Source organism: Trypanosoma brucei, chromosome 7 (genome assembly GCF_000210295.1).
Source record: "Trypanosoma brucei gambiense DAL972 chromosome 7, complete sequence".
In the NCBI taxonomy this organism is placed as follows: domain Eukaryota; phylum Euglenozoa; class Kinetoplastea; order Trypanosomatida; family Trypanosomatidae; genus Trypanosoma; species Trypanosoma brucei.
In genome coordinates this window covers 1,121,736-1,147,515 of record NC_026740.1, presented here as the reverse complement: position 1 = coordinate 1,147,515, position 25,780 = coordinate 1,121,736, and the positions used below count along the sequence as shown (strand labels likewise).

General features: G+C 48.0%; 14 protein-coding genes across 14 annotated transcripts; 3 read left to right on the top strand and 11 right to left on the bottom strand.

Annotated features, from left to right (window-relative positions):
- Window positions 1-50: 50 nt before the first annotated feature.
- Window positions 51-2,132, bottom strand: TbgDal_VII4590 (serine/threonine-protein kinase, putative; the record flags this gene model as incomplete). The annotated part of the gene is made up of 1 exon (XM_011776518.1): window positions 51-2,132. One exon carries the CDS (start codon window positions 2,130-2,132, stop codon window positions 51-53), a length of 2,082 nt encoding a protein of 693 aa, XP_011774820.1.
- Window positions 2,133-2,625: 493 nt separating this feature from the next.
- Window positions 2,626-3,261, top strand: TbgDal_VII4580 (hypothetical protein, unlikely; the record flags this gene model as incomplete). Its single annotated transcript, XM_011776517.1, has 1 exon — window positions 2,626-3,261. One exon carries the CDS (start codon window positions 2,626-2,628, stop codon window positions 3,259-3,261), a length of 636 nt encoding a protein of 211 aa, XP_011774819.1.
- A 797-nt stretch (window positions 3,262-4,058) lies between these two features.
- TbgDal_VII4570 (DNA excision repair protein, putative) lies at window positions 4,059-7,439 on the bottom strand (the record flags this gene model as incomplete). Its single annotated transcript, XM_011776516.1, has 1 exon — window positions 4,059-7,439. The coding sequence occupies one exon, from the start codon at window positions 7,437-7,439 to the stop codon at window positions 4,059-4,061; it is 3,381 nt and encodes a 1,126-aa protein (XP_011774818.1).
- Window positions 7,440-7,461: 22 nt separating this feature from the next.
- TbgDal_VII4560 (hypothetical protein, unlikely) lies at window positions 7,462-7,785 on the bottom strand (the record flags this gene model as incomplete). The annotated part of the gene is made up of 1 exon (XM_011776515.1): window positions 7,462-7,785. One exon carries the CDS (start codon window positions 7,783-7,785, stop codon window positions 7,462-7,464), a length of 324 nt encoding a protein of 107 aa, XP_011774817.1.
- A 628-nt stretch (window positions 7,786-8,413) lies between these two features.
- Window positions 8,414-9,501, bottom strand: TbgDal_VII4550 (calpain-like cysteine peptidase, putative; the record flags this gene model as incomplete). The annotated part of the gene is given in 2 exon segments (XM_011776514.1): window positions 8,414-9,157; window positions 9,160-9,501. Coding segments are annotated over 2 exon segments (1,086 nt in total).
- Window positions 9,502-9,785: 284 nt separating this feature from the next.
- Window positions 9,786-12,053, bottom strand: TbgDal_VII4540 (hypothetical protein, conserved; the record flags this gene model as incomplete). Its single annotated transcript, XM_011776513.1, has 1 exon — window positions 9,786-12,053. One exon carries the CDS (start codon window positions 12,051-12,053, stop codon window positions 9,786-9,788), a length of 2,268 nt encoding a protein of 755 aa, XP_011774815.1.
- A 547-nt stretch (window positions 12,054-12,600) lies between these two features.
- TbgDal_VII4530 (hypothetical protein, conserved) lies at window positions 12,601-15,159 on the bottom strand (the record flags this gene model as incomplete). The annotated part of the gene is made up of 1 exon (XM_011776512.1): window positions 12,601-15,159. One exon carries the CDS (start codon window positions 15,157-15,159, stop codon window positions 12,601-12,603), a length of 2,559 nt encoding a protein of 852 aa, XP_011774814.1.
- Window positions 15,160-15,775: 616 nt separating this feature from the next.
- On the bottom strand, window positions 15,776-17,392 carry TbgDal_VII4520 (hypothetical protein, conserved; the record flags this gene model as incomplete). The annotated part of the gene is made up of 1 exon (XM_011776511.1): window positions 15,776-17,392. One exon carries the CDS (start codon window positions 17,390-17,392, stop codon window positions 15,776-15,778), a length of 1,617 nt encoding a protein of 538 aa, XP_011774813.1.
- An 893-nt stretch (window positions 17,393-18,285) lies between these two features.
- Window positions 18,286-18,588, bottom strand: TbgDal_VII4514 (hypothetical protein, unlikely; the record flags this gene model as incomplete). Its single annotated transcript, XM_011776510.1, has 1 exon — window positions 18,286-18,588. The coding sequence occupies one exon, from the start codon at window positions 18,586-18,588 to the stop codon at window positions 18,286-18,288; it is 303 nt and encodes a 100-aa protein (XP_011774812.1).
- Window positions 18,589-19,824: 1,236 nt separating this feature from the next.
- TbgDal_VII4512 (hypothetical protein, unlikely) lies at window positions 19,825-20,148 on the bottom strand (the record flags this gene model as incomplete). Its single annotated transcript, XM_011776509.1, has 1 exon — window positions 19,825-20,148. One exon carries the CDS (start codon window positions 20,146-20,148, stop codon window positions 19,825-19,827), a length of 324 nt encoding a protein of 107 aa, XP_011774811.1.
- A 3-nt stretch (window positions 20,149-20,151) lies between these two features.
- TbgDal_VII4510 (protein phosphatase 2C, putative) lies at window positions 20,152-22,392 on the bottom strand (the record flags this gene model as incomplete). The annotated part of the gene is made up of 1 exon (XM_011776508.1): window positions 20,152-22,392. The coding sequence occupies one exon, from the start codon at window positions 22,390-22,392 to the stop codon at window positions 20,152-20,154; it is 2,241 nt and encodes a 746-aa protein (XP_011774810.1).
- Window positions 22,393-22,415: 23 nt separating this feature from the next.
- Window positions 22,416-22,778, top strand: TbgDal_VII4504 (hypothetical protein, unlikely; the record flags this gene model as incomplete). The annotated part of the gene is made up of 1 exon (XM_011776507.1): window positions 22,416-22,778. The coding sequence occupies one exon, from the start codon at window positions 22,416-22,418 to the stop codon at window positions 22,776-22,778; it is 363 nt and encodes a 120-aa protein (XP_011774809.1).
- A 12-nt stretch (window positions 22,779-22,790) lies between these two features.
- TbgDal_VII4502 (hypothetical protein, unlikely) lies at window positions 22,791-23,111 on the top strand (the record flags this gene model as incomplete). Its single annotated transcript, XM_011776506.1, has 1 exon — window positions 22,791-23,111. The coding sequence occupies one exon, from the start codon at window positions 22,791-22,793 to the stop codon at window positions 23,109-23,111; it is 321 nt and encodes a 106-aa protein (XP_011774808.1).
- Window positions 23,112-23,930: 819 nt separating this feature from the next.
- TbgDal_VII4500 (hypothetical protein, conserved) lies at window positions 23,931-24,167 on the bottom strand (the record flags this gene model as incomplete). The annotated part of the gene is made up of 1 exon (XM_011776505.1): window positions 23,931-24,167. One exon carries the CDS (start codon window positions 24,165-24,167, stop codon window positions 23,931-23,933), a length of 237 nt encoding a protein of 78 aa, XP_011774807.1.
- Window positions 24,168-25,780: the final 1,613 nt, after the last annotated feature.

The window sequence follows — 25,780 nt, the reverse complement described above, 5'->3', positions numbered from 1 at the left end:
TATGTATGTCTATATATGTGCGTATTAGAACCTACAACCGTGTTCCACCACTAAGAGGAACCAACGCCCAAATACTTCCACTGCCTTTGCACCTCTAAAGCTGATAAGAAAGGATGTCTTAATGCATCAGCGCAGCTCAAACGCTCCTTTGGGTCATAGCAGAGTAGCCGCTGGATAAAGTCTAAAAACACCAAGTAGTCACTAACATCATGTCCTGCTTGACCACGACGACAACCTCGTGGCCCTCCCGTGTAAACACCAATAATATCAGCGAGACTCTGACATTGTTCGGGAGTCGGAGGAACCCGAAGTGTAAACGGGCTCTTCGCCGTTGTTGCTTCCATCTTCTGCGGAGCGGTAACTCGACCCTGTGGCAAAGTGGAAGTACCAAAAAGAGGTCCCGTTCCGCTTCCCAGCACGCCCGCTGCCGGCCGTAGCTTTGGAGTTGAATTGGATGGGCGGGACCACGCGGGGGCACGGGAAGAAACCGCAGCTGTGGAATGGCCTGCATTTTCAGTTGCATTGCTGTTTCCTCCACCACTGTCCGCAGCTGTGTTGGCATTTGCGATGCCTACGTTGCTGGTAGATGGGGACTTCGACTGAGGTTTTAAACTATTCGACGGGGGGAAACGCATCTTATACGTTGAAGGGGTCGATGACAAACCCCGACTTGCACCCGTCATTGCAGTTGACGGTGCGGCACCACCCTTTTTACCCGAGGAAGTCATGTTAACAGCAGTCATTGGGCGACGCGCCGCAGAAGTGGCCGATGCTGAGGTCCCCTTGGTACTCGCAATGTTGTTATTGCTAGTGCTACTACCACCTTGGCAAGACATCCCTAAGGTGCTACTGCATGGCACACATGTAGCGTTTCTTGTAACAATTCGACCACTCAAAGAAGCAGCCGTCGTGCATGTGGGGGAAGGCCCGGAAGTCGCAGGAACACCACTACTGCAAGCCCCTTGCGGACCCGACGTCGCCGTCACAGCAGATACGGACGATGCGGCTGAGAGACTGTGAAGCACATCGGCAGCTATAACTGGTGATGGTGATGCTACAACCTCCTGACGCTGCCCAACCGCGGGTAATGTCTCTTCCTCAGGGGTATCTTCTGGAGGGCAACCCGTTCCCAGTGGATGTTGTTGTTGCGATTGTCTACTGTCGTGAAAAAATATATCCTTCTTCCCACTGCGCTCGATCATATCGTCGGGTATTGGCCCGAGGACGCCAGTAAAGCGTGCAATTTGATCAACTTCTGTTTTGCCCGGAAACAGTGGCACACCGGTGTGAAGCTCAACAAGCATGCAACCAAGGGACCATCTATCGATGGCTGTGTCGTAGTTAAGTTCTAATATAACTTCAACACTACGGTAGAAACGAGACTGCACGTACTTGTATAGTGTTGCTCCTTGCCTCATGAAGCAGGCGCTTCCAAAATCAATAAGGCGAATGCTACTGCGACTTGCGTCCCGAAGAACGACATTCTCAGGCTTTACGTCACTGTGAATTATCGGTGGATCATGCTCCTCTAACTGCTTCAGCACAAGCACCAGCTGGTAGGCAAACTTTCTGGTTAGGTCAAGACTGACACCATTATAGTTCGTTCGTTGGATTAACTGGAAGAGATTCATGCTTAACATCTCAAACACCAGTACCAAATGATTCTTCCACATGAACACCTTTCTCAACCGCACAACCAAATTGTCTAATGCAGGAATGTTATTTAACCGCGAAACGATGTCCACCTCTATCAGACCTTGCGCACGAAAGTAATCCCCATTCCGAACCACCTTCACCGCCACCTGTTCCTGATGCTTCTCGTCAAAGCACCTCAGCACAGTTCCAAAGCTGCCACGTCCCAATGCACCCAATACGGTGTACCGTCCCCATATTTCCTCACCTGTGTACATAAAATAGTGACCATGTTTGTCATCGTAGCCATCGTTACATCTGGACCGTGTGGGGCGCCGTCGCATCTCCTCACAAAGTTTGCTATTGATGCGTTTGTATAATTGCATGATATTCCATGAAAGAGCAACACATGGCCTCCCAAACGAACTGCTACACTGGCGGCTACGACTGGCCTCTGCGTTTTGTGATGGCTGCTGCTGTTGCTGCTGTTGTTGTTGCATTTTGGGGGAAATGGATTCCTCAGCGCTCAAACCCACTAAAGCAAATTCCTCTTTCAGACACACAGACAGACACAGAGAGACTCTCTCACTCTCTCTCTCTCGCTCTCCCGCTCACCTCCGTTCCAAGTTAAGTGGCACACAGTTCCTCACAAATACACGCACACACACACACAAAAAAAAAAATAGTAGTCGAGTACAAAACACAAATAAAAAAAAAATGAGATTGGTTGGTGGGCGGAGTGCAATCAACCCTTCCGATTATTGAAGCAATAACCCTTCTCTCTCCCTTTTATTTTTATTTTTTGTTTGCCTTCACCTCCTTCAACGGTGAAATGGGGATCTTTTTGTTTTTTTTTAGTGCGTATATGCGTCGGTGTGGGACAGAGACCCCGTGCAAAAAAGCCCAAAATCGTGGAAAGAAACAAGAAACAAAGAGGGGAAAAAAATATTTAAATACCTTGGATAGACCCCACCCAGAATCCCAAAGGGGTGAATGAAAAAACTGAAAAGAACACGTCAACGGTGCCACCAAATATGGTTATTACTATCGCAGCAATGGAAGAAATCAGTTGATGCGATTTTTTCTTTTTTTTTCTACTTTTTTCCTCCTCCTTTCTTGGACTCAAAAGGGATGTGCCAAAATATAAATATTCGCAATACTCGTAATAGTCTCAATAATGGTGATAATAATGATGATGCAATCTTCTCACCACTAAGTCACCGCACAAAGACAGTAAGCGAATATATATATATATATATATATATATATATATATATAGACGGTAACAGTGGGAATATAAATAACAACAACACTCGACAAAACACAGCAGTGAACCACCGGACACTTCCAAACCAGAATGAAGAAAAACAACTAATGAAAGCTGTGGGAACCGGTGGGTCCCTTCAGCCCCTCTTTTATTATTTCTTTTGTGGAGGCCTGTCGGATATCCGTTGCGTTCCTTCTGTTCAACCGCGTGTGTGTCCCTCACACTGCTCGTCGCTCTCCTCTATGTATTCCGTCACCTTTATCCTTATTTACCTTTCTCTTATCTCTTGTTGTTTTTTTTTTGATACCTCCTTCTTCTTTGCTTCTAGTACTGCTGATTTCGGTGCGCGGCTCTTCTCTTAATATCTTTTTTTTCTTTTTGGCTCCCCACGCTTTCTCCCCTTAGTGAAACAACGGGCAGGTCTAAATGTTTCTGTGTGGGCAATACATAAGAGGCGCCCGGCCCTTTTTTCTCCTATTCGCCTTTTCTTCTATCTCACACCCGTTGTAACGCAGGCGTTCCGCCCCTCCCCTTTCACGTGCGGACGACCACCCCTGTCAGAAGTGGTCAAAAATTATATATATATACGACGCCCCAAATAGGCAACCAATAAGAGAAAGGGAGGGGTTGCAATTCTATAGCTAACAGCAGTAAAGAAAGAAAAAGAAGGAAGCAAAGCAAAAGTATCCGTTGCGCTACACACCACACAATGACAATACAGTAAAACAGTTACTACAAGTTACCTCCAAACGTACATACAGAAGTAGGCATATGCGCTTTATGAAGGTCATGGGCATCTACCGCTCGCAAGCGTTTGTGAGTAAGTGCTCCAACGAAATGTTATGATAGTAACAAAAACCGGAAGTAAGAAAGGGAAAACAAAACTGTTTACAAAGGAAACGTCCTGACGCTCGTCGGTACACACTTCAGCTTGTAAGGGGTCGGGTATAACTTCATATATATATATATATATATATGTTCATCACTCAACTTTTTCCCCGTCCCCGATCATAGCGGAAGCCACCTCTCTCAAACAATCAACCGCCACGCGGCCGTCAACAATGGTCATCCGCCACAGCACCGTGCAATGAAGCTTCGAAACGCACGCACGGATGCGAGCAGGGCAAACTTTCTCTTTAAAAAAAGGGAAAAGGCCACTTTACGATCCCTCCACCCTGGGAAGCCTCGCAAATGCCTCTTGTGTCTGATGTTCGAACGTGCGGATGACATTCGACACACGCAACATTGCATGGGACGCTGACGTACACGCGAGTCGCTGTGCTGTGCTGTCAACACCAGAGATCCGCACATGATTGCCGTCAACGAGATCCTGAAGCAATGACGTCTCAGACATGTTGGAAGAAGATGTTCGTGACGTTGTGGTGGCAGAAGGAAAAAGCTCCCGTGGAGCACATACCCGATACACGGAAGCAGCAGCAGTTTTTTCTGTTTCTGACTTCGCCCTCACAGAAGCCCCACCTGATTCTTCCTCAGTCCCTCGGATTCTCCGCTGATGCCCAACCGCTGTTAGCGCAAATACTTCCTCATTATTGTGTTCTTCCTTTAAAAGTGGAAACAGTTCTTGTGCAGCGACGATGTGCTTCTTCCCTAGTGGCACCCGGCTGTCATACTCGACGCCAAGGTAGAACGACTCTGATAGACTACCTTGCTCGTAGAAGAAACGTTGAAGTTTTGGATCGTGCAGAACTTTCTCGGTCACATACGTCTTGGCAAGTTGCCGTCGCAACACCGCCTCCTCCACTGTTCCGCTAGAAATGAGACGATAAACACCCACATCGCGTGTTTGCCCAATTCGCCACGCCCGCTCACGCGCCTGCTCATCCGTCACCGGATTCCAGTCAGGGTCAAATATCACAACTCGGTCAGCACCAATTAAGTTCACCCCAACGCCACCCACACGTGTGGTAAGCAGCGCCACCACGATTCTGTCATCCTCGTTGAAACGATCCATGAGTTCCTGCCGTCGTAAGCTATTGGTGGTACCATCCATGCGGATATATGTAAGGCTCTCTTGTTCACACATATTTTCAATAATATCTAGCATGGCACGCGTCTGGGAGAAGACCAGCGCACGCTGTCCACCCCGTTGCCACAACTTCAGCAGCTGTCTAAGAGTTTGAAGTTTACTGCTACCTTCATAATTTACCGGCCTGTTACTGCGCATCGAAAAATGTGTCGTGCCTTTTCCACCCGCTTTCCTTGCAGTGGCGGTAGGGGCATTCACAACATCGAGAAAGAAGTTGTTTTCCATATCGTCGGTGTAGTTGAAGTCCTTTGCTTGTCGCATGTGAAAGATATCCACGTGATTGCATATTTGTCGCAACTCGTGCATCACGCAAAACAGCTCATGCCGAACAACGCCTTTGTTTTCTTTATCACGCATCAACTGGAACCGCTTGCCAGCGATGTGCAGACAACCACTTGCATCCCGCCCGTCACGGTCCAACCCACCCATTAACTGGGTGTATGACAGGGTGTTACTCATCAACCTCTGCACGCGTGATGAACTTAAGAGGTCAACATACGCCTCTAATTGGGAATCACTGAGTGGGCACCGAATAACCCGTTCGTATTTCTCCGGTAAAGAATCGCTCATCACTTGCTTCTTCAGTCGACGTAGTAAAAACGGGGAGATGCTCTCGTGCAGCACCCGCGCAGTCTCGGCGGCTGTGGCCAAAGCGAGAGGTGACGCCCGAATATTCTTACTGGCGTTGATTGGCACCTCAAACTCTTCCTCGAACCTCCGCAACGTACCCAGTAGGCCTGGTTTAACGAAGTCAAACAGGCACCACAGTTCCTTGAGTGTATTTTGCACAGGGGTTCCAGAGAGGATGAGCCGGTGGGGTGTGGGAAACGACTTGGCAGCAATTGTGACAGTAGCCTCCGGGTTGCTAATCTTGTGCCCCTCGTCAAGAATAACATACTGAAAACATGCGTTGTGAAGCAACCGGCAGTGCTCACGAACGGCCGCATAGGTTGTTAAGAGCACTGCTGGAGTGCCTCGAACCGAATCAATGAGCTTTTCGCGAGAAATAGTGGAAGCACTACTGGCATGCATAACACAGGTACGCACGTATGGAGCCCATCGGTGCATCTCTGCCACCCACTGACGGAGCACTGTGACCGGTGTAACAATTAGAGAGGGTCCACGAAGTTGGTTGGAATGATTTAGGGCATTTAACATGGCTGCTATTTGAATAGTTTTCCCGAGTCCCATGTCATCTCCCAGAATCCCACCGACATGCTGTCGGTGAAGATTCAGCAGCCACTTCAATCCGTCCCGTTGGTGGTCGAACAATTTTTGATAAATGGATGATGCCAAAGAAATACCACGCAAGACTTCAATGGAATCATGCCTGTCCGTAAAGTTTTGCGTGGTATTTTCCCTCTCCCGGTGCTTTCTACCGCCTGCTGATGCCCTTTTTTCCTTCTTAACTTTTTGGAGCACTTCAACAGCCGCATCATCAGACTCCTCCATGAGCGCATCGACATCTATGGCATCCAGCAATGAGGCTCCACTTTTCTCATGTGCGCTACCCTCTGTCTTCACTTTGGGGAAACTACTCATGCCACTACCCTCACACTTCACCACAACCCCCGAGTCTTCATCGGTATCCTCCTCCTTGATCTCGCCGTTGGCAGTGGCCACTCCAGCTTCTAACGCTGCTAGACCCGCTAAAGCTCCTTCTAGCCGCTTCCGCTTGCGGCACCTCGCGCTGTAAATGCTTAAGTCGCTGTCATCTGCGTATTTCTGCAACTTGGAGCGGACATCGCTTGGCGTCAGCGTCACTCGATAAGCTGATGGAAGAACGGGGCCGCAGGAATACTGTGCAGGAGTTAATGGGACATCGGCAGAAGTTGACGATGACAGGCGTTGACGTCGCGAAGGCGTTGAAATGTTCGAGTGAGTCACACTTGCAGCTCCATTAGGTGTGCCTATTCTCCCATTCCACCACACCTGAGGTGTCAAGCCCATGCCCGTGGTGAGGCGATCGTGGTAATCGTGATGGTTAGTCGATGCGGGAACCCTCCCCGCACTCCCTACGCCCTCTTGTAGTCCTTGAACGTCCGCTACCGGCTGAAGGGCACGACTCAAACGATTCCGCATTCTGGCCATAACTGCCTCCTGCTCAGTCACTTGCTTACGCTGTTTCGCCTCTTCCACACGCCGCCGTTGGCGTGCCTCGCATTCGATCTGCCAACTGCGGAGCGCTTTCGCACGACTTTCCAACTCTCTTTGTGCCTTCAGCAGGGAGAACTGTAGCACGGAAGCGCTGTCCTTCTCCTCGACTATTTTGTGAGCTGCCGTGCCCACAGGAGCAACGACTTTGGAAAGTTGCTCTTGAATATTAGCCACTGTGCGCTCCACCTCCTCCAGTGCTGTCCATCGCTTTTGCAGCTCAGCCTCATCCGCAGCTGCGGCGGCATCAGCTCGTGCCTCCACATTCGCCTCTACATCTTGACGGAGCAAAGATTCCTCTACCCAATTCACACCCAACTGGGAGAGTTCATCTGCCATCACTTTAACTACGATAATGACGCTAAATAAATAAGTAAATAAAAGGACAAAAAAGCGGAAGCAAACTTGGACTAGCGCAAAATAATAAATAATAATAATAATTTAAGTTCGGCATGGCGACGCAACCGTTATCGCCAGAGCTAACACTACCCGATAAAGGTGCAAATCTACGTAGGAACGCTCGCACAGGCACAACAAAACTTACCGGTTGGTATCGTGAGTAAAGAAAAAACGAACATACGTGTGGACGTAAAAAAAAAAAAATAGTGAAGGAAAAGACATACGCCCGTAAAGTCGTGGCCAGTACCAAAACAAGTGGAAAGACATGATTCTGAGATATGCGCATGTAACTCTAATACATGGGTAAAAATTTAAATGCAGGGTACGACCGAACTGCGTTGCATACATTGGCTTCAGAAGTGAGATTCTGCTGCCCTTATCCTCCACTTCATATTTGTTTGTTTCTCTCTCTCTCTTTGCCCAGTTTCTTAACGTTTATTTTTTTTTCTAGGGGGTGGTGGTGGTCTCCTCTTCCCCCTTTTTTTATTTTTTTCGATTCGCGCTCAACGTTGAGTTACAGTTCGATGCGCACACAAAGTAAAAGGGACAAGGACAAAGACTAAAATATGTAATGATAATAATATCAACCGGAAGTAAAAAAAGAAAACATTCGCCGAGTTAGTTGAGAGTGATGCGCTCACGCGAGTATTTAGGAAAAAAAAGAGGAAAAAGAACAAGGGGGAAGGGAAAAGGAAAGGAAGTAGAGAATTGTCAAAAAATAATAATGACAGGGAAAAGGCTATAAACATATTATTTGAAGTAACAATTTGAAAAAAAAAAAAAGGTAACATACAATCTTTCTTAATTTCTTTTTCCCTTTGTATGTGGTCCCCTCACCTTGAGTTAACCAACAGGTGTTCACTACTTTTCTTTTCCCCCTTCCCTTCCTCCTCACGACTGCCCGATATCTTTACTTAGGTGGGAACGGATTTCCACTGGGGAATAGGATCGGCTTCATAACTTATTTTATATCCGTTGGGCACTCCCTCAATGAACATTTCAGTCGCCAGGGGGGCGATTTTCACCTCACACTTGAATTCGCCAGTAGCAGTGTCCTTTTCCATCTTGGTGTTGCCAAGGGGTTGAACAGTGCTGTCCTTACCGAAAGCAACTTTCACCACCATGTTGTAGTCCTTGGTATCATTGTAGAATGCCCATTTCTTCTCCTCATCATTGACGATGCGAAAGAGGAGGCCGTTGCCATTCTCTCTGAAGCACTTAAGGACGGTGTTACCGGTGTATGTCGGTGAACCGTTCTCGTACGTGATATCGGACATGTTTGAATGTCTTTTATTTTTCCTTAAATTTGGTATGCTGCTTGTGAAATAACGAAGATTATCTTGTACATAAATAGTGGAAGCACGAAAAGGGAGGAGAAGGGATGAGATGATACAAAAACTCGAAAATACACTGGGCACCTGAAAGAAATGCACGACGCGCCGGACAGTAACGTATGGAAGCGCCAACGCCGCATACAGAGGGGAACTCTTCTGATATAACAGTATAAAGTGCTTTGGGTCGCGCATTTTTTCGGCAACCCCCAAGAACAAAAGAACCAGGAGAGAAAAAGGAAAAAAAGGGGGCGAATCAATTCTTCTAACTACATTCCTACTGTCGATCATCTGCTGGACTCGCATGTATAACCGCATCTTGCTCATGATTGAGGAATAGGATTGGCTTCAAAGTTTATTTTGTATCCGTTGGGCACTCCCTCAATGAACATTTCAGTCGCCAGCGGCGCAATTTCGAGTTCGCACTTGAATTCGCCAGTAGCAGTGTCCTTTTCCATCTTGGTGTTGCCAAGGGGTTGAACAGTGCTGTCCTTACCGAAAGCAACTTTCACCACCATGTTGTAGTCCTTGGTATCATTGTAGAATGCCCATTTCTTCTCCTCATCATTGACGATGCGAAAGAGGAGGCCGTTGCCATTCTCTCTGAAGCACTTAAGGACGGTGTTACCGGTGTATGTCGGTGAACCGTTCTCGTACGTGATATCGGACATGTTTGAATGTCTTTTATTTTTCCTTAAATTTGGTATGCTGCTTGTGAAATAACGAAGATTATCTTGTACATAAATAGTGGAAGCACGAAAAGGGAGGAGAAGAGATGAGATGATACAAAGAATCGAGAATGCAATGGCAGTTCGCCAGAACGGACATCGACGACAAACACCCTGCAACCCACTAAGCAGAGGTAAAAAAAAAATATTACAAATGTGTTGCGTTCGGTTATGAAGTAACCGCGTCGACCTGCACCATCACTTTCGCCTCCTCACCATCATCGTTGTCAAGTATTACCCTGGCGAATGGTCTTTCGCACTTCATCTGGTAGTGCCTCCAGTGCATCCCTATCTTCTGCCTCAAGTTGCTGCAGGACAGCATTATCTGGAACATGGGCGCCATAGTCATCCTCCGTAAGGCCCACCGATGGGGGCATTTGTATGAGCGTCACGAGTGCCTGTCGTGAATCCATACGGAGGGAGTCCTTAAACACCACGGTAAAGTACTGAGGATGTGGCTTCAGCAGCTCCAGAAGCCCCTTATATTGGAGGCGAATGACCTCCTTGGCTCCGTAGGGAAGGCGCCCATAAACGTCCACGGCGAAACGAGGTTGCTGCTGGAGCTCAGCCGCGCAAAGGAAGAGCAACTCCTGCTCTGTATAGGTATCTCGAAGGACGCCGGGCGGCAGCGGTACGCCTGGACGAATAAGATGCAATCGATGACGGTATCGGTACTCAAAAATACGCACCTTTTCCGGAGCTTGCTGAAAGAGTGCAAGGGGCTTGTTAGGAAGGAAGTCAGACAAGGAGAGCGGCAAGGACCTCAAGAGAAAATTGAGGGAAATGGAACGGTTCCTCGGCAAGTAACGCAAGATGGCGTCCAATAGGACCTCTCGGTCAGTGTACGGACTGTCTGGATTTCGCTCCAGTGACATGCGGCGTCGTACTTTTTGGGCTGTACGGCGATCCTTCTTCATTAGTGCATCCTCCAGCTTATCCTCCAAGGTTTTCGTTGTATTGGTTGTAATTTTCCTGTCAGAGATGAGCCCTACGAGGGAATCTTCCTCAACATAAAATATCTCACCATGGACACGGAAAAAATTAATAAGTGTGCCATAGTACATGATTATCTGCGTTTTGGCGTGATCCGATATGCAAATGCATCCAGAATTGTTATATCTATCACAGCGCTGCAAATCGGTAATGTACGCTCGCTGACCCGAGAGCAAGCCGACAAGTTCTGACACAACCGCCGGTGTTGGACTGTCGCGGTAGGAGAGACAGGTGACAGACGCAGCACGGCACACCTCCCCCTCACCCCTCGGTGTAAAACAGAAGACATGTTGCATTTGCGCGAAGAAAAGCAAAGTCTTGTAGCCCGTTAACGGCAGAAGGGCCTCGACGAGTGCGGTTGGGGACCTCATAATGAGCACACGAAGGGAAACCCAATGAGCAGAGGTTGACATTATTCGGCAGAAAGACTGGCACAAAAAAGGGTCAGGCTGGTAAGCCCTCCACCGCTCATGTGCAGCAATACCCGCTCCATCGAGTGTGAAATCCAAAAACCGATTGCCGCCATGCAACCGCACAAACTTCTCACCCTCAAGCTCCACGATTTCCAAAGTCCCCGTCGCTGCGAAGAGACCTTCAATATGCTCCGCAGTGTATCCCTCTGGCAGCTCCTGAAGGAGTTCAGACATTGGCACGAAGAAAGTAGGAACGTACGGAACGAGCATTTGAGGGGTGAACACACCGTCTGGCACATGCTTCTTCCGTTTCCCAGCAAAACTACGCTGCCGCTGTGAGGGTGGGGGAAGCGGAGGGGGAGTAAAGTTCGGAAAAACGGGCTGAAACACCTCCAAAAGACTCTCCCTCTCGCACAACGACGTGCGCTGCCGCGACGTACAGTCAATCGATGATTCACCGAATTTTTCATCACAAGTGTGAGTAACAGCATTGAAGGTTGCAAACGCTTCCTCAGCCTCCTCCTCGCTGTAGGCCTTCACAACGTAAACGTGGTCCTGCGAGATGTAAATACCCCAGTGTTCCGTGGAGTTTGTAACATGCAACTGCCTCAGCGCACTGCTGAGGGTACCAAACTGATTTCGAAGCCATCGACGCGTGTCATGCTCAACTACGGACGGTGGCAGGTGGCGGTTACTCACTACCTCATCAAACGACTTGGGTATGGTACTGTAAACGTGCGCAACTCTCGACACACACGGTGCACTGGCTATGTGGGGGGAAACGAGTTGGAAAAGCAACTCGCTTGGTGAAAGAAACCCATGGCTGGAGTGCTGCGCAGATTCTGTCGAAGATACCGCGGAGCAGTTAGCCGATGTTTGCTGGTGGGAAAAACACCGACTCCCACTCTTGCGAATAGTTGTCGCACCTGCTCTGAGAAAGGTGCGATGCGGGGTAAGCAACGGGCCTTGCAGCACATTATTAGTAATCTCGGGTGTGAGCCCACCAAGTCGCAGCCGCGGAACGCAGTTAACGTTCAGACACAACGAAAAGGTCCTGATGAAGCGATGCATCGCGGTGCTGTGGACCATTCTACCCGTTTAGATAAAATACGGGCAAGTTGGCTAGCCGCACGCCTCACTTGACACTTCCAAACTCCTCAATCACGCTATACTTTGGTTTGATCTTCACTTCTGCGTTGTAAAAGCTTGTAGGGTTTCCAGTCCCTCTCCCCATGAAACCACAAATGACAGCGGAAATGGTGCCACCAGGTCTATCCTCATCCGCCTTGTCGAAGAAAACAAAACAAAAAAAAGTAGAGAACCGAATAGAGTGGAGCCAACACGGCACAAGAAAAAAAAAAACTCAAATTGCCCAACATGTCGTTTACCAAGAATTCAAAACCTATAAGACAGGGGCTAACGCCGCATTAAAGTTTCAGAAAAAATGGCATCACTTATAAGGTTACGCAAAATAAGCTTATTCACCACAAACACAATCCCCATCCAAAGCAGATTGTCAACAACAATCATCACACTGCAAACAATAGCTCTGGCAACGACGATAGTGACAATATGTGCCAGACTTGAGAGATGCTGGCCAACAAATGGGTAAATAGGAGTGGTTGAGCAGCAATCCTCATATTTTCATTGAAGAAGCGTCACTCGCAAGTTTTTTAAGTGAGGCCTTGAGAGTACCACACCTCCCAGCAAACCTGCGCAATATAACATTCTGTGTGTATAACACACGTACCTCACCCAGTAACTGCTGCACCTCCGCACTGTCATCACACAACGCCCGGTGATCTTCCCAGAGATGCTTCTCCAACTCGTGCTCCACGCTGCGATGAATACGCGGTGTGTTTGGAGGCAACGACAGCAAAAGCGCCTCAGAGGAATTACTTAAAACGCGATTGGCTATGATGTTGGTGCCGCCGCTGCTGCCACCGACGGGCGCGCCACGGTTACCCCCAGAGTTTTCATTGTTTGTGTTACCGTTGCTACCTTTAAGATCGGATCCACATCCCTTTCCCAAATACGAGGGTGGTAGGAACCAACCGGCCTGAACACATAGCTTCAGCCGTTCACAGATCGCAGGCACACGACGAACCTCCTCCTGCACAGCCTGGTAACTGTCCTCCGAACTGGGATCGGTAAGTTGCTGCTGTTGTCTCTTCTTGCACTGCTTAGCTGTCGCTAACTTCCCAGGTCTCGCCCCCCTTCCTTCCTTGCCTCCAACACCGGTGTCTACAACGGCTGACGTACCGCTTGCCCTAGTGCTAACGTCTGACTCCTCCGGCTCCTCTACCGATGCTGCCACCGTCTCTTGCGTGAGGGTCCGCAATCTGTCGAACAGAACCTTCGCCTGCTTGCCCACTTTTTGGAGAGACATCATTGCCACGTGGTAAGGCACATTCTCTCGCGATTCAAGGATCATATCCTCACGTAAACGCTCCCGCCTCACACGCTCCAGTAGCCCATCATACCAGAAGGGTGAAGCGGTGGGTATTGGACAAATGTTGAGTGGAACCGATAGTTGGGACTCAAGAGGAGAAGCACTGCCAGATCTCGCGTTGCCACCAACAGCGAAGGAAGTTCCGCCATCACCATGATCCCTGCTGTTCTGCATTTGTGATGAATCCAAGTGATTGGATAAAGAACTGGTACCCATCACTGCCAAATCCTTCAGGTAACTGCGGCGGTGACCGTTAATCATGGCGATCTCACTCGCGGCATTGGCCGTCGCGGAGACCTCATCACTCGTGTCCTCCTTGTTCGGGTTCCCGTTGTCGTTGTTGTTACAACTCTTACCATCGTCATCCTTAATCTCTCGAAACTTCTGAGTGAGCCACTCCTGCCTCCGTCGTTGCGTCTCGAGAATGGGGTGCTTTACCATCAACGAAACTAAGGGATGTGACGATGCTATTAGACGATCATCGGTGTCTTTTTGAGATTTCGCCGCTACAGCCTCACGAGAAGCCCTCGACTCGGGTTTGCGGCATCCAACAGCTGCCGAAACTGCTTCATCGCACCTGCCGCTTTTTCCATCGCGTAAGACTGTCCTCAGCATATGCAAACGATACTGAAGAACCGCCTCCGAGACCAACTTGTACCGCTCCATTAATGCCTCAACGGGTGGAGGCAAAAGTGTTTCATCCGCGCCGTTAACGTCCGCAGGACCTGTGCCAGAAGCGTTGGCATATGTCCAACGATCAGCCACCACCACGAAATTACCAAATCTTTCGTACAGTGTGAGAAGTTTCATAGTGGCATCAAAGTTAAAATGATGTGGCGTTGCTTCTTCAACGTCGTTATGCCGTGATAGAAATGATGGCTGGAATTGTGGGCTCTCCAGGTTTAATATCCGATACTCATCTTCACTTACCGTAAAGAATGAAAAGGGGTCCGACCCTTTATAAGCATCAACGACGGAAAATTCGGTCTCGGGGGGAGCTAGCAAACATGCCTGCGAAATCCACGATTCTTGAAGTTCTTCCTGTACGCACTTGTGCTTAGCACCTCCACTTCCCATTTCGGTCCTTCCCGTGGAGGCTCCCGTGTCCGCAACCGGCATAGCAGCAACGACCAAAGAGCCAGTAAGTGAGCTTTCCACCTGAAGTGCATCAGCCCGGACCCAACGGTAACCACAGCCTCCCATACGTGCAGACTGATGGCCTAACTGTTGCGCGGATTCGTCGTTGCTATTGTTTCCACCCTCAGTCAGCCGATTCTGAACCACGTGGCTTCGCTGCACGAGGAACCACCGATTCATCGCTGGTACGGCACACCTTGAGTCGCCATTCTCACCACCTGCTGATTTTGCAGCCTTTCCTCCAGAAGTTGTCGACGGCACAACACCAAACATATCTGGTAGCGCAGGTAGTCCGTTCAGGATCCTCCTAGCGCTGCCACCGCCCTTCCCATCAGCAGTGGAAGTCACAGAAGTGTTACCCTGGCCAGCAGAAAGCGACTGCTCAAGCCGGTGCAGTTCCTCCTCACTGAGATAGCGGTTGTTATACATAAGGCTCGCAGCTTCACGCCTCAAACCTCTCAACGGCTTCCCATCACCGTCATAAAATTGGCTATCTCGCTGCCGCTTTAATCCGAGAGTAGTAGTACTAAAAGCATTAACGCCTTCCGCGTTCCCTTGCTCTGAAGAGCGCAAGAGGGAAGAAACTATCCACTGCTTTTCCATCATCCATCCTACTGAATCCAAGGGGCATAAACACGAACAAAAAAGAAAGAAACAAAACAGATATAGTTATTCCCTCCCATCACCACCAGCGCAACCTACTTACACATTCATCCGCGCACACGCACAAGTATAAAAAATGTATGTAAATACCAACGAACACACATAAACTCTTTTTTTACCTTTCACTACAGATTTTTTTTAAAAAAAGGGTCGACATTTATTAGAAGAATCAACCCCACTTTGTGGCAGAAGAACCCTGAAATTTAGCTGGAAATACCCACAGAAATCCTGACCTCCTACCTCACCGTACAACCACAGGTGACAAATAGTGGCACAACCTTTCAAAATTTTCTAACCCCTTCCTACGCCGTTCGTCGCGTTTGCGTAAGTCAATCCCTACACATCTCGTAAGGCAACGAAGAGGAGCAAAAGTAAAACAATTCATAAAGCAATGAAATCTCTTCTCCACTAACAATCAGATGCCGCACTCACAAGCGGGGAAGCGCTCTTCATGCACCACATTTAAATGAGTTTGTTTTTGTGGAACCCGTCTCGTCTTTGGAAGTCTAAGCTGCCCAAAGCCGACTTGGTTGTCTTACTTCAGCTCAATTACAGCGGGTTAAGACTTATTGGAAACAGAGTGCCCTCGCTTAAGCGACATCCTCCCACTCATGCAAGTCACCCTATGAAGCAGTTGCGAAGTGACAACTTGGGGGTTTGAACTCAACGAGAGCAACTCCGGTGAGTGGCCAATGACCGCCTTCCCTAACGCTGTGTTTAAACCGTCAGTGTCGTGTTGAGCATCTTTACCACGGGAAGTGGACAGAGAAAGGTTGTCCCCAGTTACTTCGTCAACAAAACTGTCAGGCACCGACGCAAAGGAGAGTTCTTGTTCCCTGTGGTATCTCATAAAGCGCTGCAGCATTGTTTCTTCCTTACCCACAGTTTGACCTTTAGTGTCATCAAGCGCATTTAAACCGCCGGGTAACTTCCTTGAGTCATTACCCTTCTTTCCATCCACAGATGCCTCCACGTGTCCAACTCCTGCTTCACCGTCTTGTTCCTGCCGATAATTCTGTGCAAGTTTTGCGCGCAGCTTATCGTCGACAATCCACAAACCTCCCGACTCCACGAGGTTCGCCTTCCGATCTAGTCGCTTCTCGTTCGCAATTCCACGTACACGGTCTTGCCTGTTCTTTTCATAATTGTTTTGGGTTATAGTGGCAATCTTCGTGAGGTATGCGCTTCGATCCTTGTTGCTAACATACTTGTAAAACTCTTCCCCGTGACGAACGCTTTCGCCCCACGCTTTCACCATCTCTTGAAGGACTTGAGGATCCACCTCAGGAACCCGTTCTTCGTCAAACTGGGTGGTGCCCTGACTCTCAATGCCTCCCATATCACACTGAGAGACGTTAGTCAACTGACTCCCCGTCCCAGCCACCGTTTGTGGTGGTGTCGCTGATACAGATGAGGAAGAATGGGGTAAACGAACAGCATTGCGGCGCTCCATAGCTGCGGCCAGGTGGCCTACAGCTCGACGGCTAGACGCAATAGACAGTTTCGACTCGAAAAGCATGTTATTCATCGAAGCCACCGTCAACCGCACGGGGGCGCAACTGGCTCCCACGCGTCCCATTAGCTCGTTCTGTTCACGCGCCTGCGCAACCTCTTCCGGCGTCCATCGGTGATTTTCAATCACATTTCGCCGGAACTCACGAAGTTTTTGAATTTCGTGTGCGCTAGGTAGTTGGTCTCTTGCTGTTGAGGAACGTTCAACCTCAACATCGCCCGTGTCATTGGCCTCCAGCTCCACGTGGCGTGCGCAATAAGACATGACCTCATTTTCTGATGGCAGTTGTAAAGATATTCGTGGTAAATCAACGTACTTTTCCTCACCTTCAACAGAAAGTGTTATGAGGAACTTCTTCTCTCGCCATTGAAGGGGGACAATATTAGTGGAAGAGGTTCCACCGCCAGCGCCGCTCACATCCCCGTTACTATCATTAACATTCGAGTTGATACTTCCGCCAACTGCGGGTGCCTCCCGCCGCACCACTTTCAACAAGCGAGACCAGCGGTGCTGAGAGGGATCCTCCTTACTGCTACGGTACCGCACAAAGAAGTGCAGGGGAAAACTATTTATACAACTCATAAAATATGGCAAATCTCCATACTCGTAGATGAACGACGATTTGAGTGTGATGGCACTCAGCTCCTCCTTAGAGATTATCATCGCGTCCACTCAACCAATGGCAGTCCCTTTGATCACCTTCACCTTACAAATATAAGAACTATACCTCTCTCCGAACTGTTAGGGATCACTTATTCCTCTTGTAGTTCAGCCACCTCCCCGAAGAGACAAACTGCTGCATTTTAAACAACGTATATTATATATATATAATGGAAAAAAGCAGGAAGACAGTTAGGAGATACATTTGAACAGAGGGCTGCGGGAAGAGAGACAGCAATGACGGGATGGGAAAATCCCGCTTAACGCGTCAGGCCCTACATGGTATGTTAGTGTGATGCTGAGTTGAAACATTGTGCCATAACAATAGAACTATTGCAAACCGTAGCTTCCTCTAAAATAGGTTATAGTGCACACAAAGAGAGGGGGAAATACGGAGAAGTACGCATGCAACACATACATGTGGTCATGCGTTGCTACGAGTACCGCAAACATATGCATATAATATATATATATATAATATACGCCCTTCATATCCACCGTAAAGGTACAACGCCGTATAAAAAAGGGGGCAGCCAAAGGCAACCCGTGCTCTTGTGTACATACGCAAGACTCCAGCTAACGGCCGTTACTTCGCTTTATCTCTCTCCCCCCTCCTCCCTCCCTCCGAACCGTTGGTTGAAGCCACCACAAGAAAAATAAAACAGAGAGAGGGGGTGTGAAAGCGAAGATAGGGAGAGAGAAGAACTTCCATCATTACTACTCTCTACAAAAACGATTAAAACAAACAAACAAACAAACACACAAAAAAGGTGATTTTCCCCTCTGTCTTCCCTACCATCTTCGTTTTCTCCTTCCCTTTACAATCCATCCATCAAATAGGGAAAACGCAGCCGCTTCCGCCATAAGCCTCCTCCCACCTGTGCTAATATTTATATTTATAAACGACACACAGCGCGTGGACAAAGGGGGAAATTGTGCCGTGGTGACGACAATGTGGAGAAAAAGAAGGTAGAGAGGAGGCAAAAGCAGAAATAAGGGAGGAAAGATATCCGGCAGGGTTCGAGGCCGTGATAGAGGAAAGAAAGGTTTAAAGAGGGAAGACCCCTCCCCCCAAAAAAAAAAACAAAAACAAATAAACAACAATAATAAAGCGGAACAAAAAAACAAGGCGAAAAGAAAACAAGAAGACAGCAAAAAAAAGGAACAAACAGAAGGTAAACCAACCTCCGCCACAGCATCTGGGGTGAATTGTACAGGCGATCAAAGCGAAGAAGGAGGGAAGCAGCACATCAATTATCAGACAGATAACTGTTATTACCGTCTTAATGAGGGTAAAAAAAAAAAAAAAAAGAACATGATAACGAGACACTTGGGCACGCAAAACGTGAAGGAGGAGGTCTCAGCCACGGTTCAGACAAATAAAAGCAAAAACCATAAAAAACAACAAAAAAGCTCCGCCACTTCTTCCGCATGTGCATGTGCTGCTAACCAATAGTAATGGTGGCAACATCTTTTTTACCTTACATATAACCTGCGTTACTGTTAGAAGGTTGAATTAAAATGTGCAGTACGTTGAGAGAGTGATGGTGGACGGGAAAACACTATTTAAAAGAAAAAGGACCGAAAGAGAAAGGTGGAAAAGGAGGCGAGTCGCACACGAATAAGTCCAATGTTACCGCCATTACACGACAATCCCGCTTTAATATTCCTTCTTTTCATACTCCAACGTTTCGCTTTTCCTCAACCATGCTTCATTACACCACCATACCCCAACGCATTCACTTCGCCCCGCTGCAACCCAACCGGAGGCTCCTGTGCGGCGAAATAAACAACCTGCAAAAGCGGTCCCTCTTCAACCAATCTCTAAGTTTTTACTACAGAATCATTTAGAAATAAAACATCGTTTAGCTTTGCCTTCAGAGCTGTTTCACCCACACATACCACCCATCAACTTCCATCCCATTCCTAACTTCCATCTACACCTCCTTCGACCCCCTTTGGCTTTTTATTTACTTCCTTTCTTTGTTTTTTCTAGGCATTTCCATAGTCAGTAGTTGCTTCCCACCGAAATGCTAAGCTTTCACGACGAGGAGGAAGAGGCGTGGAGGCGACGTTCTAAGGTTTACACCGTCAAACGGCCTGCCATTGCTGTCCCATCAACAATGAAGGCAGCGGCGGGTTTTAAAAATCAGAAAGAAAGATAAGTGGGGAAACATGAAAATAAAATGAAAATAAAAAAAGAAACCTCCCTTTCCTTTCCCCTTCAGTCGCTGATCATTTCCACTGTATGTGCGTATGAGCACGGGAATGGCTCGCCAAACAATAATGATAATAATTGGTATACAGATATGTATGTGTAAGGGGTGCACACAGAAAGGGATGTGTGCGGAGAGTTCGCTCAGGCAATAACAAGATACAAAAAAAGCAGGAAAACATAGAAGTAAAAGATGAGTGAAGGGGAAAACAAAGGGGGACTACAAAAAAAAAAAAGAAATTAGTGCCTGTACATGCGCTAGCGTCCCAGTGTTCTGGTGAGTTTCACGTATTGGGGGAACGGGTGCAGGGAGAGGCTGGGCAGCGGTAAATAAAGGCTTCAGGAAGAAAACCACGGGCATCCATCCGTTACATCCCCCTTCCCTTACAGTAGCATCAGTACTAATCTTCACCCCACTTTCATTCCGTTTCCCTCCCTCCCCCCTCCCCCAATCACTTTCCTCTGAAGCAGAGGCATACGTAATACGCCCAAACAGGGCCGCAACCTGTCTCCTCATAACATCACCGAATATATGCCACAGCATCCCTTACCACAGAGAGCGACTCCGGGTTAACCACGAGGCGCCTCTGTCCACCTTTGTACGACCAGCTCCCCTGACAGAAGAACCCTCAGCTCCACTACTGCCGCCGAATGCACCGCTACTACTACCCCCAGAGATTCCGGCTAGTCTCGATTCCATACCTGTGAACCCGGCATTCACACCTCTGCTTGCACTGAATAACCGTGGGGAAACGGGGCTTGTTACCGTCGCCCTCGACGTTGTTGCGTCGCTTGCACGATCAAAACTTGCGACAACATCGGCCACGTTGTGAAAGAACAATAGCATCACCGAAACGTTATCCGTACTCCCGCGGCTGACAGCAAACTCAGCAAGTTTTTGACAACAGTTATTTATCGCCCGCTTAGTGGCCTCCGGCGATGAACCTACGTCAGGGGTATAGCTTAGGAAATCACGAACGAACTGTGTCGCCTCCTCGTTCTGCACCGCATCCCACAGGCCGTCGCAAGCCAGGAGAAGGAACTTGCTAGAGTCTGTCAGGTTAATCTGCCGCACATCGGCAACATTAGAAACCATCAGTTCGCGATTAGATATAAACCGATTCCCATTAAACTTGAATTCGTAATCGCCTAATGCGCGGCTCACCGCAAGAACACCACAAACCCTACCAAGCTGTACAAAGCCACCACACTGAAGGATGCGTGTGTGTTCCTTTTTATTCAGGGGTTTATGGTCTTCACTCATTGGTATGGTCGTATTGCCATCATAAAGCACAGCGCGTGCATCCCCCAGACAAGCAACATACAGCATTCGTCCATGAACTGCCGCGGCAATAAGTGTCGATCCTCCAGAGCCACCAAAACCAGCTGAAAGTCCCACACCTCCGCTACCTTTTCCTATTGAATGAAAAATCGCCCGGTCTGCTTGTATAATGGACTCCACAAAGGCTAGTGCGTTATTTTCCCCGAGTGCGGGGTGGGCAATGAAGTTGTCTGGTACATGCTTTGCGGCCAACTCCGCGACACGGCGGCCACAGTGGCCGTCAAGAATACCCAACAGCGACACGGGCTGCCCCACAGCTGTAGTTGCCTGCAGACGGATGAAGTGTTCATCCTCCATTGTTGGTCGAAGGCCTTGCACGCAACCAACGCCTGCGGTAAGTTTGATTGGTAAATTGAAAGATTTCCCTGTGCTCGCCACTACACGGAAGTCGTAACCAAGCCCGTTCTTGCAATCAGTGGCGCAGCCAAACACCCCGCTAGGATTGATCGACAGCTGCTGCGACTCTGAGAGGGACCGTGGGGCGGGTACACCCGCCGTTGATGGCATTTGCTGCGACCTCAGAGACGCCAGTGGCAATAAAGATGGTGATGGTGGTTTCGAGCCCCTCAATCGGTTGCTTCCTTGAGAACTTTCAGCGCCCGGGCAGTAAGAAGGGAGACCCAACTGAGTGCCAACACCATTGAGAACTTGAGTCATGTCAAACGGATCCGTCGAATCTTGCTTTTGCCGCCGTGCGTCAGAGCATCGTGGGGTCACTGTGGCGGCACCACCACCACGTCGCGCTGGATTGGAGGGACACAGTTGGCGTGGGGGGACGGGTAGCAAACGCTGGCTACTGTTGCCGTTCAGTGCGAACTGTAGTTGTCTTATGCCAGACTTTGATCTGCTGCTTCCGGGTGGTTGTGGTTTCTGTGCAGGCTCCTCACCTCCCTGATTTAACATCCGCGTGGAAGGTGGACCTGAAAAAACACGGCGTGGATACCCAGAGCCACTGCCTACTCTCTCACCGCTAATCAATGTGGAACCGCCGAGAACCGCCGCCACGTTTTCGCTTGAGTTGCAGTTTATAGCCCCTCGGTGAAAATAGCGTCGAGGGGGAGAGCTGTTCATTTTTATAGTTCGTGGCGAGCTTACTTCATTGTTGTCGCCGACAAGGGGAGGCCTGTCTCCATTGTTAAGGTGATCACCTCCACCACTACTTTTGGCGGTGCTGACGTCCTTAGTTTTTCCTGGAACTGTGCTTCCCGTGAAAAGGGCGTTAGTTGTTTGATATGTTACTTGTCCTGCTCTCTGGACCTCACCTGGACGTCCCTGACCATCACCAGAGTTGGGTTTCCTGGCGACGTACGGCATGCTGCTGCCAATCCCTCCGTCACGCGATGTCGGTGACTCAGCTACTCCATTGAGGTTACCCTTGCCTGCAGCATCCGTCTTCTCTGAAAGCTTCGCTGTGGAAAGCGGAGGCTTTCTAACACTGGTATACATTCTTGCAACTGATTTTGCACTTGATGTGCCGCCTCGAACTCAAACCCACCTCTTTGCCTGCCCGGTACTCTTTTCCCCTTTGTCCTTCCTCTCTCGGAAGAGAGTCTATGTTCCCTCCTTCAGTTTTCACCGCTGTCTGCCTGTGCCCGTTCAACGGTAAGTCGAAGCTTCCCTCAACACGACTTCAGAATGTTCAAAAAGAAAGGAAACGGAAGAACTTTTTTTTTTCGCGGAAGGCTTCTCCCTCTTTCTTCACCCTTCTAACCACGCCAATACAATTGGTGGGGGGAAAACTTACTGGTTTTCCTTTGCCCTTCTCCGTTCCCTTCCTCTTTTCCTTTTCTCCCCCTTGTGATGAAAAAAAAATTGAAAACTTTTCACTCTGATTGACAGTGCGTATGGGAGTAGGAAGAAAAAAGTTTGATGCCCTAATGGTGGAAGAGGAAGAACTACCAACGTTCTCTTTTCTGCCTTTACTTTTCCCTCTTTTTTTTCCTTTCTCTTTTGCCTCTGCAACTCTCTGCTTAACCTCGTTTTTAAATTCCGTTGCTTCCTCTCACGATGCTTTTTTTTTTTTCACCCCCCCCCGTGGGCGCCTGCCTGTTCCTTCACCTCCCAGTTTCCTCACTATTTCCGTCCCTATACCAACTAAAATGACGATGACAATAAACAAGTCCTTATCTAACTATTTCCCCTTCTCTTATTATTCGCTTATATGACTAAGTGATTATCACACAAGCACACACACGAAAGGGCAACCTTCGAGATTTTTATGTATTGAATGATGGATCAGAGAGTAGTCACCGTGTCGTCGTGAACTACTCCAACTCGCACCCGACTACCCGCTTGCCGCTTGCCGCTGCTGGTGCTGCTGCTGAAAGCCAACACGCTTTGTAAGTGTGCCAGTACCTCTAAACCTACTATACGCGTTTGCAATATATATATATATATATATATATATGTTATGTATTAGTTGTTTGGTAAAGACAACACAGACACGAAAAAGAAATGGTGAAAATCAAAAAAAAAATAATAATATGACAGCAGTAAAAGAAAAAGGAAAAAGGATAAAGAAAGAATGGGAATACATTTAAACAAAATCATCGGCAAAGGCTTAGTTCTTTGTATACATTGGTAAGCAATGAAACGGCAAAATCACACACACGTACACGCACTTACTGTTCGATGACGTTAAACAGAAAAAATTAAAAAATAGCGTTTAACAAAGGATGAGATAAAAATGTAGGAATGAGTAAGTAACCGACACCTGCTCGATATTTAAATGGTTGGGGTACCCGCTGTGGCTCAGTTGCCTTATTTCTATGAAAGCACCAAGTAGAACTCCTCCGTACGGCTGCGATCAGAACGTCACCTCGTAGCAAAGTCTCTCCGTAGTAGGACAAGTGCACGACTCGGGAACAAGACGCTGTCACATTTCCCTTAGCGCCGGTTAAAATACTTACACATTCACAAACAAATACGGACGTAAATACAAGATATATACATGTGTGTGTGTATACATATACGCGATATACTCATCATTCGCTCCGTTGACGCTTCGAGCCAAACTCCCGCTCCACCCTCGGAACCGCTTCAATTTTCTGTGGTGGCGACACTACGCCACGTACCATCAACTCACGTCTAGCCACAGTGCCTATAGCCATGAAAGCAACGCAAGTAAAGAACAAGTCGCGTTTGTACGTGCGGAAAAAATTCATCGTACGCTGCGTGAAGGATGCTTTACCCCCGCCCACGCGCTGGCGTGTGTTACTCATCGCTACCGCAAGTTGCCTACGTTTTTCCACTATCCGCTCCGTTGACCTTCTTTTTCTTCTCTTTTTTCTCCCCCTGTCCCTCTCTGTGCCCCAGTTCTTCACGCTTCGTTATGTAACGGGTACCACCTCAATTTCGTTTATCAAGGTGGAAAACACGCAAACAATATATATATATATATATTTATATTTATATAACCTACCCTCCGGAGCCAATCACCACCACCATCACAACAACAACAACAACAGATATAGGAGACGTATTGGAAAAGTAGTAGAAATAAAAAAAAGAAACAACAAACAAGCGCTGTGATGAAGGAAAGTATCCGTTACTTCGTCACCAGATCTGAGTAACACGCAGTATTCGTGTGTCATACCAAGCATCGAAGTACTGAGATGGAAACCACAAGAAGAAGAGGAGTACAGGGGGGGGGAGGATTTAAAAACGTTTCAGACTTCTCTGCGGATAATTCACTTCATGCTCACTCCATGGAGTACAGAAAAGTTAGCATATACATGTATTTTCATCACCGTAGGTAGACTGGGGTGAAGGGCGGTGCACAAGAAACGGCGGTTGTTATGTTGTTGTTGTTTTTTTTTAGACCACTCCGGCTCTTCGAATGGGGTAACGCCACGGTGGCCTATGACTTGTGAAGCCGGACTGCAGCTGACTACCCATTCGTGACGTGCCCCCGTAAGACAACACAAAAAGAGAGTGGAGGTAATGACAATAATTATAATAACTATGACAATTTATGACAATGACAACGGGAAGGGTGAACCGAAAAGGGAGTTGGAAACCCTTTAGCGGAATAAGCATTCACTTACGTCACTGACGGTGGCGGCAGCAATGATCCATATGGGGGCATCATTCAGACCTTTCTGAGAATGAGCATGAAGTGGCGACAATGAAAACTGTACCTAGAGTCCCCGTTCTTTTACTTCTAACAACGAAAAGTCACGCAGGTTTTGCTGAAACTGTTTCGCTCCACCTCACCACTCAAAACAAAAGAAAAAAGAAAAATAGAGCAAACAGGAGAGAGGTTAAACAGACGTACAATCACACCCAAAAAGACGCACTGTTCACGGCACGGTAAAAGTTCACGTGCAATCTTCCGCCGCTAAAGTTTTTCTCATAAGATCGAGTCGTTTTCAAAAAAAAAAAAACAGTTTATCCATGCGACAATAGTTTATACTTTTACACTTCCAAAAGTAAAAAAATACACATTCAACTACTCCTCCTTTCCCGCTGCCATCAGCCACTGTCAAACTATCTTCAGACCACTCGGCTGGTAAGTGCCTCGCCCCCGTGCACATAAAGGAGTATAACAATAATGAAGTCAAACGGCAGTAAAGGGAAATTCAAATGGAGCAACTTACAGACGTCGATGCGTTGTCGGGTTTGAAAACGTTACATGGCACCATATGTCCGAAAGAAGAAAAAATGAAGAATACATGTCGTGCAAATGGCTAGCAACCACGCGGTGCAGGTGAGCACCCCTTTGAGCGTAGCAACGATTACACAACATACCAGGGATAAGTGGAGGGGCCCACCGCAACACGAGAGGAAAAAAAAAGAAAAAGCACAGACAACTGTCGGAAACAGAGCAGAGCGA